Here is a 14,439-nt window from a genome sequence, read left to right as displayed (position 1 = left end):
GATTTCGATGATAAGATTGATACTACACTCGTACAAAACTACTGCTAGCGGCTGGTTAGCTTAGTTTAGCACAAAGACTGGAAACAGAGGGAAAACAGCTAGCTTGGCTCCGTCCAAAGGTAGCAGAATCCACTACAGGCACCTCTAAAGCTGTTTAATTCACACAATAATTATTAAGATTTATAGGTGCTGTTAGCCAATTTTTGTTATCTTGGGACAAAAGATAGCTAGCTGTTTCCCCTTGTTTCCAGTCTTTATGCTAAGCTAAGCTAAGCTAACTGGCTGCCTGCTTTAGCTACATATTTACTGTACAGACATGTGAGTGGTAACAATCTTCTAACTCTCAGCAAGATTTCCCAAGATGTTAAAATACTTGTTTAAGGTGAACTTATGTTCATTACAACTCTGTTTTCTGAGAAATCTTTGAGCTCATAATTTTATCTCAGCAGCACTTTCTTAAAACACCGTTTGTTACACAGCAAATGGCGTCCATTTGTTCCAATTTTGTGCCTCAGATTTAAAGAATGGACATGGCTTTTTAAAATTTCAAGTCCTTAGGTTTGTTTATGACCATATTTTACATTGAGTATTCATGATTACAGTTTGTAAAGAGCCTTTTTTAAAGTGGAAGATGGAAATAAAAAAAAAAGTGCTGTGATACTTTTGAGGTGTGTTTTATAATTGTGAGGAATTCATCAAGGGAAAATTCACGTGGTAATTTGAAATGAACGCTTTAACCCCGTGTGCCTTGTGTTTGCACTAACGAGGTGCATGTGCCTTTAAATGTGAATGTATTTGCACTGTGATGAAATGAATTATAAATAAATCAAATGAATCATTTTAATGAATTTGTTGTCTGGATTTTATTTTTCTTTTAATTGTGTGGATTTTTATTTGCACACAGCAAGAGTACCATGAGCCTCAAAGGGTTTTTCTGGGGGTCTTAAAACATTTTTAACAAAGGGCAACATCAACTGGTCTGGGAACAGCTCTGCTGGACACTGAAGAACCCAAAGTGCCTAAAAAAATTGGATGGCAGATAATTTACTACAGTTAAATGGAGCTATTATGTTAGTTATATAACTGAAATGCAGCACACGTCTTCACTTTGTTTCCTATGATTCAATTTAAATGTGGCATGAAAAACTTATGTCTCAATGAAAAACAATTAATTTGTTTGTTAAAGACCAAAAAACAAATAATTGTCCTTTTCACATATGTGTTTCATGTAATTATGATACAGTAAATATATAAATAAAAAGGAAATACATATACCCTAACTAATATATGTATGTGTATTTCTGTTTATTTTCTTTAATTATTTTTATTTGGGCATTTTAAATCTTCCATACAGTCCAACGCTGACAAAACAGGTTTTTATTTCTTGTGTCTTTTCTCTTCTTCTTCACTGTGAAATCACTGTGGACGAGTTTAATTCGTTCTTGTTTTCTCCAACATGCAAACACTACAAAACTCAGGTTTATTGTGTCTAAAGCTGAGATGCAGATCTTTATTCACACTATTATTTTTATCCCTGTTGTAACTCCCTCTTCGCCTGCCTCAGCTAAGATTGTGCACCTAAAAGGTCTCATGTGGCCCAGATTTTGATTTCTCTTCACTGGCTTTCTGTTGATTTCAGCATCCAAGCTCTGCATCATCATCACCTGCTTACAGTAGAGATCTACTGCAGCTCCGTCTGTCTGTAAAGGTCCTCTGATCCAGGTTGTTGGTTGATCCTCCTTTTGTTTGCTTCTCATTATTATCTCATTATCTTCCCCGTCTACTGATCTCTGTTCTTTAACCTTTTAATGTTTTCTTTTAATTTGTTTTCTGTACATTTTGGGGGTTTTATCCATACTTTATTTTACTCCACACTATTAACGTTACCCCTTTGATCCTTGTAATTATGTCTGTTTTTATTTGATTGTAATTTTCTCTGTAAAGCACTTAGGTCAACATTTGTTCATTTTTAAATGTGCTCCATAAATACATTGACTTGGCTAAACTTTGAAACGTCCAAATTAGACTTGAGATCTGTGGACACCTTTAGAAAGCAGCTCAAGACCCGCCTGTTTAGACTTATCTTTGTGTAAGATTTTTACTTCTGTTTTCATTTTAGGATGTGTGTATGTTTGTGTGATGTTCTGCTATTGAAAGGTGCTTTATAAATACCTTCAGAGTGGTGTAGGTTTGCATCTTCACATCTACAGGACTTTTACACCAGAAGGTTCAGAACATGAGTTAGTAGAATCATGAAGGATCCTCACAACTCCAGCAGTAAACTATTCTAACATCTGCGCTCAGAAGCCACAAATCCAACACAGAGACCTACAAATATCTTTCCCTCAAAGCATCAGGATGGTGAACTTTGACCTCTGTAAAGCCTCAGCCTTGACTGGCACATTATACTCTGTGAATTCTTTGCAGTCCTACATGTTTGCACTCAAACATGCAAAAAGTTTTATTATAGTGTTTTTTAATTTAGTTTAGTTTGGTCCCTTTCTGTGGTAGAATTCTTATTGTTACTGTTATTCTTTATTGCATGTTAGTTTTAACAGCACAGTACGCTGCCCTGCATTCACTGCACATATTATATGAACATGTGACGATCTTGTGAATTTTTAATCTGCAAAAACAAAGTAGACAGGGCAAAGCAGCAGTACTGGTTAGATGTTGGTTTAGTACACCTGTTTTGGCAGAATTGTTTAGATTTGTTTTAATAAGGACAAAAACTTCAGCTTTTCCCCCTCAGCTATGATCTTTAATAATAAAACAATGAGCCCAGGACATCTTCAATGCAATGATTTCAGGCATAATGTTTTAATAACACACATGATTGCATTTTCATGAGTTCATTTCACAAAAAAATGAGGCTGGAAACTTCTGCAGAACAGAAAAAGTACATTCTGGAGAAACTGAACAGGATGACTCAGTGAGCAGGAATGAAGACAGGAACAAAGTCACCACTTTATTCAGGAGCAAAATCCATCTTGTTGTATATTATCTTTAGAAGAAACAGTTAACTCTGGTATTAGCTTTAGCTCTACACAGTTTAATCACAGATATTTATACACAGCTTTGTCCTGCAGCGTGTGAACCTCTAACTTAACTGGACATTTGTAGAAGTGCGACAGTAAAGACTCTGAATATCCTATTAAGAAGTAAAACTTCTGTGGCGGTAGTTTCTGTAACATTAAAGCGCACACTGTGAGCATGTTGCCACGCCTTTTGATCACAACCTCGTTGGCCAGGCAGCCGTGGAAAGTCCCGAACATGAATCTCCTTATGAAGACGTCCTCGACGGTACGCTCAGCTGCTCCTTCTTCTCCTTTGAGGTTACCTAGCAGAAAGAGGAAGAAGAGTTATTCTGAGACATACAGAACCATTTTAGCTCAGCGTGTTTATCATCATGCGAGTGATGTTTCTGCCTGCGTCCGCATGATTTTAGAGTAACAATGGATCTTTATACATTTTATACATATACAGTAGTTTAATGTGATTTACCCAACAGTTGATAGAGAGGTGTGTTTTTTTGTTCACTGAGAAGCCAGCAGGAAGGGAGAGAGAACAAATGTATTCAAGCTAAAACAGGTTTTTAAAGCAGGTTTGATCATGCTAGTTAAAAGGCTCACTGGTGTGATGTGACAGCCATCCTTTGCGGTGACCAATTTGATGAGGATGAAGAGCCTGCTCATAGGTCAAAGGTCTGTCTCCTTTCCCCACTCGGATACGAGCCGCTTTATTCTGGAAGACAAGAGAGAAAAAAGTCCAAAAGTCAGGAAAAAAAGCCATAAATTTCTCTTGTGGAGTGAACTGATAAGTAGGCCAATGATCTGAAAGCAAGAGGTCTCACTTGTGCTTAATTCAACCCTCATGGAAATCCCAAATATGCTGAACTCAACTACTCAAGTTTTTTCTGGTTGGTGATGGGAGGAAATCAGATTCAGGCTAAAATATCTGTCCCCAGATAAATCATCTTCCTTTAATAAAACCAAACTGTGGATGTTGATGCACGGTCACCTTCTTAAATTCACTGAAATGTTTACAATCTGTGTGTGTTTGTCAGGACTACTGCTGATGAAACTCAGGCATTTAGGATCTTATAAGTTTAATAAACTATATTGAACAACCTAACCTGGGTATCTTAAATCATATGATGGGAGTTATTAATCAGTTTTAGGTTCTGTTCTCTATTAACTGTATGTTGTCATACAATACCTCCATAGTTCTGCTGAAGCTTCATGATTTTCCCTGATTCTCCTATTTATAACTGTAAGTAAATATGATATAACAGTCTTAAGAGGGTTGAGACACATATAACCCAGTGGTTAACTGATGTTTACCTTGCAGCACACTGCAGTGACATGAAGCGCTCTGCTTCCAGATGAACTGCATAATGAGCCGGACCGGGCTAAAGCACCCTGCAGAGAAAACACAGGAAACATCAGGAGAGTAAAAACCATTCGTTTACTATGACTAGTGCGAGGTAGAACATCTAATAGGCTCAAATAAAAGTCAATAAGAGCAAAAAACTCTGTATGAGGACTTAACATTTGTGCAAACATTTTACATGTGTGTACTTAAAAAAAAAAAAAAAAGGAAATATAATAAAAGGAAGGAGGTAAAGCAATAAACAAAAACATGCACAGCTGTGTGAAATGCCTGATGATGGTCGCTTGGCCAAAATGCAGCTATTTACTAAATTCACTGTGAGTGCTGACAGTGTCAAGAGTCAATTTATTGTTTTGAATTTTGATTAAACAAAAATGTATTTAGTAAAATGCATGCATGTGAGCACGATATGTATAGAAATAATAAAAGCTAGATTTTAACTTGACTATAAAATGTCAGAAAATGGTGAAAAATGTCAATGACTGTTTCCTAAAGCACAAGATGACGCCATGAAATGTCTTGTTTTGTCCACAATCCAAATATATACAGTTAACTGACATAGAGAATTAAAGTAACCAGAAAAGAATATTCACATTTGAGAAGTTGGAATCAGAGAATTTGGACTTTTTCTTCTTAAAAAAACCCCCAACTCAAAGCGATTAATCGATTATCAACATTGTTGGCGATTAATTTAAGAGCTGACAACTAATCAATTCAAAAAGACTACACTTTGTAGCTCTAGTAGGGACTTGGCTTTCTAGCTGCATGTTTATTCCAGTAAACAATGACACTGGGTAATATATACAATATACAGTTTCGGTTTGAAGAAGTGAACGGATTTTCCTGCTGTTTGATGCTGGTGAAAAGCACATTTTACCAGATTAAAGTTATAACCATGGATGTATTTTAAGAGCTCTTGTAATACATTCATAGTTATACATTTTAGCATCGCATGTGTTGTCATTACTGTCATTTAGTCGCATTTGACACAAATTCTTGTCGTCCCAAAAAAGACAGAGATGTTTAAGAACATTTTTTTGCTCCACAGTGTTGAAAACAGAAACTATGAAACGTTTTCAGTTGACAGTAACAGCTGTTACAGCTAACGCTAGCACTGAAGCTAACCGTTAACCGTTAACTTCTGCATCTATTAGCCCTGAAACTGTCAAGCTGAAGTAACCAGAGAATACCGATGTGTCCACTGTCAGCATGAGTTCATATAAATGTATTAATCGTTTTAAATGTTATTTTACTCACCAGCAGCCTCACGCTGCCTGTGCAGCTCAAGGACACCGCCATGCTTATTTGAATATGAGAGCTAACGATGCTAAAAGAGCTTAAACTAACCTCTATTTTATTTATATTTCTATGCTGTTATCGTCTTAAAATACCTTCAAACGTTTGCGAGAATTTCAACAGTCAATAGTAAATAATAACATAGAAAAAATTATTATTTCTCATGTAACCTGGAACTATTTATTCGACAACCAGTCATCTGTATCCACCCGGACGACTATTGAGCTGTATCAACCGGAAATAGGAAAATAATATATGCTTATTTAGAATAATAAGTACAATTTCTTGCAGGAATATTGATTACATAGATATATCTACGATTGATTACGCATTCCTCAAAAAATAGAAGAAGATTCAAAACAACAGCAAAGCTACGTTGACAATACAAAAAATAGATACATTAATATTTTTTTAAAAATTGAATAAAATAATAAGTACATGTACATAACAAAATAAATACACTTAAGAAGTATCTTGACATTCCATCAATCAATGTAATAATTTTCAGATTTCAGTACATAACTAAACATACCCGTTGTACCATAAATCATTTCTATATTGAGATGCAATCAACATGAACTACCTGACACCACTAGGGTCTTATGTTAATGTATGTATATATACAGAACATCAATTGTTGTACTCTATCGTTTTAATGTTATTTTGTGTGCTGTACGATGTGTTGGGTTAATTGTGGGTTTTAAGTGTTTAACTTGTACAAATATTGTTTGTTTCTGTTTGTATCTATTAAAGTGATGTTTTATATTTGAGGACTCTTGGAGGAATAGCCCAGTTGGGCTAAAAGAGACCCTAATAAATAATCAAAACTCCAAATCAAATAAAAAAAAATTAAAATATATATATATAATTTAGGGAAATTTTCAATTTTAGTAAATTAATTATTTGAATTTTTTTTTAAATCACTGATTAAAAAAAATCACATAACACATGAGTATATGTTTATTCTCGTGTTTTTGTTTTGTTTTGTTTTTTGTAAAAATCCGTATTAAACTTTACATGCATTTAATTTGAAAATACATAACCGGTAGTATTATTATTGTTCTAGAAGCGTTATTTTCCCCCCACCCGCACTCTGCGATGACCCGCCTTACTCGGCCTCTGATTGGCTCTGACCCCGATAGTCTTACCTTAACCCAATCATCTCACTCCTCATGTCTGAACCCAACCAGCATAACCAATGAGAACAACGAGCACTAGCCAATCAGAGGCAGAATAGGGCGGGTCTTCGCTGAATGCGGGTGGGAAACTCAATAAGGTGTTCTGGAAGGAGGAACACAGGCTTCAAGAAACGTCCCAGTTAATTACAAACTTAAACCTCTTGACAAATACTATTTATTTTGGGGCCTACGTCGTCGGTTGAGGTACGTTAAAGGTTCGTTATAAAACGGTTAAACGGTAAAAGCAGCGATGGCGTCGCCGCTGGAGATGACAGAGATGTACGACAACGCTCTGCTGGGAATCCTGCAGCACGTTGGAAACATACACGACTTTCTTCACATCTATTTTGGGTTTTTGTACCGCAAGACGGACTTTTATCGCCTGCTGTCGGGTCCCAACGACAAGATGGGTTTCCCTCCCGGTGTGGCGGAGAAGATGGTGCTCAAGGTGAAGTTTGTCAACATGTTAGCCGGGTTAAATATTTGGTAAACACGGATATAAGTCAGTTAACCGTAGACTGGACAATATATCGATATTATATCAATATCGTGATATGAGACTACATATCGTCTTATATTTTGGATATTGTAATATCGTGATATGACATAAGTGTTGTCTTTTCCTGGTTTTAAAGGCTGCATTACAATATTGTGTAGTAAAGTGGAGAATTTCCCTTTACCCACCATTATATCCAAATTACTGATTATTATTTATTAAAAATCTTGAGTCATTGTATAAATATTTGTGAAAGCATCAATAGTCATCCCTTATTGATATCGAGGTATTTGGTCAAAAATATTGTGATATTTGGGTGGATTTTGTCCATATTGCCCAGTGTTAGTTAACAGTCAGAAAAGATGGCAGCTATGACATAAAAACGCTGTTTACGTGTTAAAGGACCAGTGTGCAGGATTTAGTGGCACCTAGTGGTGAGGTAGCAAATTGCAACAACAACAACTTCCAAGCGTGAAGGAGAAACTACGGTGGCCGTGAAAAACGTGAAAGGCCCTCTCTAGAGCCAGTGTTTGGTTTGTCCGTTCTGGGCTACTGTAGAAACATGGCGGTGCAACATGGCGGCCTCCATGGAACAGGACCCGCTCCCTATGTAGATGTAAAGGGCTCGTTCTAAGCTAACGAAAACACAACCAGTGTTTCCCCCAGGTTGACGGCTTTGGGGCGGACGTTCAGCAGCCACTTCCTCCAGTCTCTTCTTCAGAGCGGCTGAGACCTCAAACGTCAGTCCACCTTAAGTTGGCCTGGTCAGGTTAGGCTAACGTGTTGCCGCTAACTTCGGGGCTAACCCCCTTCAATAGAAAGTCTTTTCTTGGTCTTGAGAAGCTGCAGCATTTACTGTCAGATTGACATCTTCCTGCTAATCTTTTCCTCTGCTCCGCTCGTGTTCACCATCACTATTCTGCCACTCGCTCAACTACACACTCGCTACGCGCACACATTACGCACTGCCCTATTCCTTGATGGAGCTACACTACTCTTATAACAGTACCTTTCACGTAGACATCCTTTTGAAGAATGGGGAGAGGGACGATGACTCAAAACAATTCCACGGTAATGTTAGGTTGTTATCGTGCTTGCACAGTATACGAGTGAAAATCATTAGTAGCCTGTTGATATTAATGATTGTATGAAATTTTAGATGCCACTCAATTCTACACACTGCACCTTTTAATACATTAATAATAATAATACAAAAATAAAACAATATAATTTATATAATAACACTTGTAAAGGAGCCAATCTGCACGAGTACTTCTACTTTTAACACCACTTTTAGTAGGATTAACTGAAGACATTTACTTGTATAATTAGGTATTTTTACATAGTGATGTTGTTATTTTTAATTAAATTGTATAGTGTTTCAGGTTGCCACACAGTGGTGTCAGTGCTTCTAAAAACATATTTATCATAACATGTTTTAATGATAGTATTTGGGTTCAACAACAGCTGAAAAATGTCCTGGTGTTTACTGTTTTATTGAGTGTTCATGTCAGATTCCAACTAAACTCTACAGCAGCAGCTAAACGTGGTTAAGCTCCACTTCTCCGGTTAAACATATGTGAATTGATCTGTTATAATCTCATATTCCCTCTCCAGACATTCAAGTTGTTTGAGAAGGTGGCAGAGCACGACAGAGAGAGACACCTGAGCGAGCTGCAAAGGAGGGAGGAGAGTAAAAGCGTTCCTCCAGCAGTTCAAGAGCTGGAGATCACCTCCGGGCCTCAGGAGGAGACGAAAGAGCAGAGTGCAGAGGAGGCACAGATGGAGAGTTCTCCGTTAGACTCTGGGGACGTCTCAGCTCCTCCAGAACCCACTAAAAGCCCTCAGAGAAGCAGCAGCAGCGGCGGTGGTGGCAGCGGCGGCGGCGGCGGCAGCAGCAGCGCTCCAAGACAGTTAGCTCAGGGAGACCAAGCAGCCGCAGCCAGCGTAAAGTCAGCAGATGAGTGAGTAAACTCGAGTGTTTTTATTCATCTTGTTTTTGTTGGTGAATCAAGTGTCACTTTGTCGATTTTGCACGTAATTGACAATGATATGTTGCCTCTGTGGGCAAAGATCTCTACAAAAACAACCTGTGTTTTACAGTTTAGACAGTTTAATGTAGACTGAGTGAAGCATTTGAGCTCCAAACGTCCATCATGTCAGGGGTTATTAAACAGTTTTGTTTGTGTTTTGTTTCAGGAGTCAGGACAAATGTCAGATCGATTCCGACAGTTACAACGGCGCCGTGAGGGAAAACTACAGCTGGTCTCAGGACTACACTGACGTGGAGGTCCGCGTGTCTGTGCCCAAGACTGTTGTTAAGGGCAGACAGGTAAATACAGTCTATTCCACCGCCTGACGTACCAGGAAGTCTGTTCTCATTTCTCAATTTTCGTCTCCAAATCGTTGTATCCTCAGGTGAGCGTGAGTCTGCAGACGAGCAGCGTGCGAGTGTGCGTGAAGGAGGGAGCAGAGGAGAAAACGCTGATGGAGGGAGAATTCACACACAAGATCAACACTGAAAACTCTCTGTGGAGCCTTGAACCTGGAAGCTGCGTAGTTGTGAGTACATCTTCATCTTCACCACGAGAATTACTTTAGAATGAAACAAACTCTGATTTAACTCTTCGACTTCCAGCTGTCTCTCAACAAAGCCTCAGAAGTTTGGTGGAACGCGATACTGAAAGGAGAGGAGGAGATTGATATAAACCAAATCAACCGCGAGCGCTCCATGGCGACGGTTGACGACGAGGAGCACGCCGTCCTGGACAGACTCACCTTCGACTACCATCAGAAGCTGCAGGGAAAACCACAGAGTCATGAAATGGTGAGAACCCAAAGGCTTGATCGTACAGAATACTGAGAAGATCGGGAGAAGACATCAGATATTAAAATAGAAACACTCCTCAGTGTCTAAAAAGTTCTCTAACTTCAAACAAACAGGCCGAAACACTCAGATTTGACAACAGATTTGTGAGTAACTGCACGCTGGCACAGGCAGCCAAATGCACTTTAAACAAACCCAAATCTGAGCGCTTCCCAGAAACTGCAGTCGATAAACTCCTCCCAAGTCTTCACGTAGCTATTTGTGGTAGATATTAATGCACTAATAGTCCGATTAGAGAACTGGGAATCCACATGAAAAGCGAGCCGAGCCGTGAGCGGCGTGTTAGCGCTGTCGACGATCTCTGTCCGTTCAATCCACACCGACTCCGACCCGCGTCCAGCGTCTCTGTCTGCAGAAACAAACTGACTTCACCAGCAGAAGTCTACTAAACCAACATAGATTTCATGTCGACTCAACAGGAAGAAGTTTGTCTTTATCGATTCCTGGATTTTATTTGACAGACATGAGCGGTTTGTCACCAGACAACATACGATCTGGTTAAACTAACTCAACTGTTTTTCACCCAAAAACTCAACTTACAGTGTCAAAACACAGAAAGCAGAAATATTATACAAATTAAACCTGTATGAAGTGTCTCCCTGTGTGTAAACAGAGACAAACGCTCACTGGCTCCATTTGGTCGTTGCAGGGTTCAACAAATTAAACGTATGACCAAAACATTTTAATACCAAACAATGAGATTTAAAACCTGTCAAAGAAAACCAGTAAGGACAATAAGGTTTACAGATATATATTATGAGGTTTTGTGGTTTTGTCAGTAATGTGAGATTCACTCATTCATCTTAAATTAAGAAACAACTTTACAATAAATTAAATTAGATTGAACTAAAGGCAAAAAATTTAAAGAGTAGCAGCGTCTGAGAGATCATACATTATTAATTATTTACAGAGCTTCTACTGACGCACTGGAGCAGCAGTTGGAAAGAGGTTTTTGCATCCCGGCGATGATATAATACCAGAGTATAGCAGCACGTCATTACTAGGAAATAAATTAAGGTTTTGAATAAATCATCGTAAATAAACAAGCAAGCTGCCTGAGTGCCAGATGTAGGTAGTCGAGTGCCAGATGCAGGTAATAAAACTGAATTTAGTCTCTATTGTTCAGCGTGTATTTGGAAAAACGAAACACAGACACTCAATGATGCATCGTCTTATGTTTTTCTTATTCAGGACAGAAACTGATGCGTTTCAGTGTGAAAACAAAACAAAAGAAATGATAATAAATATAGGCAAACAGGTGAAATCAAAAGCCAATCAGTGATGAGAATACATAATTATATAATAGGATCCATCTGTGAAAGAGGTGTGACCTCAGTAATCAATAGAAACGGTAAAAGGTGTCACAATATAAAGGACTGAACGCCGCAGACAAGAAAACACACAGCAGGAGACAATATATGGAAGACAGATTAATAAATATATGAAGATGCCCTTAAAGAAGACATAAGAAGTTGTGTTTTTTATTGTTTTGTGTTTGTTTCATCTTTACGACAACCGTGCACCCGATACTCTCTTAAGATTCGGAGCCGTGCTGCTTTGTACTTGACGTGCAGAGTCGTGCGTTTAACTCGGCGTAAGCTGCGTGTGTTAAATGAAATTACAAACTCCACTCGTTGAGGCAGACGCAAACACAAAAAAGACGTGATAAGCGGAGTGATACCAGGCTCCGGACTGCTTCAGGTGCAGCCCAAACTGAGCTGCAGCAGAGGGGGGTCGACAGCACGCCGTCTCACCCCTAGATGGCACTGTGGTCATTTTAAGCCCGACTGATGTTTATTTAATGTGTCCAACATCTCCGTGTGTGTCTCTCTCTCTCTCTCTTCCACAGAAAGTGCACGAGATGCTGAAGAAGGGCTGGGACGCCGAAGGCTCGCCGTTCAGAGGGCAGCAGTTCGACCCCTCCATGTTCGACATCCCACCCAGCGCGGTGCAGTTCTGAAAAGGCACGAGACCCCCACCCTCCCCGCTCCAGCCAAATATGAACTGAATCCTGGTTTATTTTACACACGTTATCTGCAGAACTGTCGCTTGTCTGTCGTGTCGGACGCGTTTGTCCTTCGCCTGTAGAGCAGAAGTGAAGCTGACAGTTTGGGGTTTTGCGTTGACGGAGACGAGTGATGACGACCTGTCATCATATCAAACGCTTGTTTGATGTTTTGGCAGTAAAATTGGTTAAATACTTTTACTGTATTAACAGTTTTTGCTCATTATTTAATAACTCTACAGTGCCTGTGTGTGTTTGTTGCCCCCCCCGAGAGTGATTCTGTTATTATTATATTTTATTCTGACGCCAGTTACACCAAACTCTCATTGTTTAAGGATGAATCAGTCAGTTTGTACATGAAGACTTCTTATTCTGTCATGTAACATAATAAAAAAAAAAAGCCTAAAAAACGAACAATATCACAACATGGAGAAGATTTATCTTTGTTTCAGCAACATGGATGCAAACGTGACGTCAAGATCTGCTGCTCGAATAAGCAAAACATAAAAAAATACATTTTGAAATAAATGACTTGTTTAATTTGTCCTTTTAATTTACGCCTCAGAGAAGCGGCTCCCAAAACCTTTTTAAAACCACTTCACTCCTTCATGGGAAATGTTTCCACTGAGACGGAAAACATGTCATGTGACTGTGAGCCGCGTGTCGTTATCTTTAGCAAAACTGCATATTTAACAGAGTTCATAATATGCTGATCTCAGTGTTTAATGCATATTTCATCTGTTTTGACATCTGGAAACATAATATAAGATTTAGTTATGTAAATGTTGCCTTATTTTTGTCATGGCAGGTCCACAAGGAACCACTTTAGGAACGACTTCTTTAGAGTTTTATAACGAGTTTTAGATCAGTTTGATTAATTAATACTTTGAAAGTTAAAGAATAAAAACCAACTGTCACTTTTGACACATTATTCACAGATAAACGTTATGTTTCTACATTTTAAGCAGCTTGATTTGAATTTCTGAAGGGAGCCATATGAATAAATGGAACCACTAAAACTTAATAAATACTCAATAAATCATTATTAATGTCTTATTGATCAGTAATAAGGAATTAATAATGATAAGCATCTAATATCTGTTGATGTTAGTAAACAATACTTAATTGATTGAAGCTACTAAGGCGTTAATGAAGGAATTTGTAATGTGTTGAGTAATGTGAGTAAATCAATGTCTGATCAGTAATAAGATATTAATTTTTGCAACTTAAGCGACATTATTAATGTTACATTTTTAATGAATGCCTTACTGAGCTAGTAGTGCTGAGCAATATGGACAATATCACAATATTTTTGACCAAAGACCTATTGATGCTCTCACAAAATATTTACACAATGAGATTTTTGATAAATAATCATCAGTAATGTGGATATAATGACTTAATAGTTAAAGGTAAATAATAGAACATCTAGAACAGTCTGGTAAGTTCAGAGAATTACATCACTTTACTGTAATGCAGACTTTAAAACCAGGAAGAGACGACACTTATGCCATATCGCGATATTACGATATCATGATATGGATTAAATATATAATATAAATAAATATATCGCCCTATAAGCTTGTAATAAGATATTTGTGGTTGCCAGGTTGTTTTAATGATAAATAGTTCCACACATTCTACTTTCTTGTCAAAACCTGTTGCCTACATTACCCACAATTCAGTTCAGGTCTGATAACTTCTCTCTAATTCACACACCCAAGCAATGCTGACTCAAGTGACATCATTTGAGTCAATCAATCAGATTTCACAGCAGCTCCCTCTGGACTCACAACAGTCTGTTTCCATATTACAGTTTTACTGCAATGCTTCTAACTGATGTCAATGAATGACCTCATCAGACTACAGTTATGTACTCCGTCCAGGAATTAATCTCCCCTGATGTTCCCTAATTTATAAATTAGTACTTTGGAAACTAAGAACTTCAGTCTGCAGGCAGACAAAAGGGGGAAATGTGTCTTCTCATCCTCTCTCAGTTAAAGCAGAAATAATGCTGAGTGCTGCATCCGTTTGCATACATCCGGATAGTGCTCTTATACTTTGTGTAACATGGTCTTAAGTAATTTATAATTTTATCTATACAGTCATCGCTCTTTGCACTCTGGAAATGGAAAGAATGACTTGATGATGCACTGAAGGGATGAGAGGAGGAAAAGGAAGATGG

At 38.2% G+C, this 14,439-nt stretch overlaps 2 protein-coding genes across 2 annotated transcripts; one reads left to right on the top strand and one right to left on the bottom strand.

Moving 5' to 3' along the window:
- Positions 1 to 2,801: 2,801 nt before the first annotated feature.
- On the bottom strand, positions 2,802 to 5,900 carry mrps24 (mitochondrial ribosomal protein S24). The gene is made up of 4 exons (XM_042395509.1): positions 5,650 to 5,900; positions 4,344 to 4,421; positions 3,633 to 3,744; positions 2,802 to 3,340 (listed from the first exon to the last, which is right to left on the bottom strand). The coding sequence occupies exons 1-4, from the start codon at positions 5,689 to 5,691 to the stop codon at positions 3,057 to 3,059; spliced, it is 516 nt and encodes a 171-aa protein (XP_042251443.1). The 5' UTR covers positions 5,692 to 5,900; the 3' UTR covers positions 2,802 to 3,056.
- A 1,028-nt stretch (positions 5,901 to 6,928) lies between these two features.
- nudcd3 (NudC domain containing 3) lies at positions 6,929 to 12,795 on the top strand. The gene is made up of 6 exons (XM_042395202.1): positions 6,929 to 7,314; positions 8,980 to 9,326; positions 9,562 to 9,694; positions 9,781 to 9,924; positions 10,001 to 10,189; positions 12,099 to 12,795. Exons 1-6 carry the CDS (start codon positions 7,117 to 7,119, stop codon positions 12,207 to 12,209), a joined length of 1,122 nt encoding a protein of 373 aa, XP_042251136.1. The 5' UTR covers positions 6,929 to 7,116; the 3' UTR covers positions 12,210 to 12,795.
- The last annotated feature ends 1,644 nt before the right edge of the window (positions 12,796 to 14,439 follow it).

The sequence above is a fragment of the Thunnus maccoyii genome, chromosome 19, assembly GCF_910596095.1.
Source record: "Thunnus maccoyii chromosome 19, fThuMac1.1, whole genome shotgun sequence".
Lineage (NCBI taxonomy): Eukaryota > Metazoa > Chordata > Actinopteri > Scombriformes > Scombridae > Thunnus > Thunnus maccoyii.
Note: the sequence above shows the minus strand (reverse complement) of the source record. Positions and strands in the feature narration are given on the sequence as shown.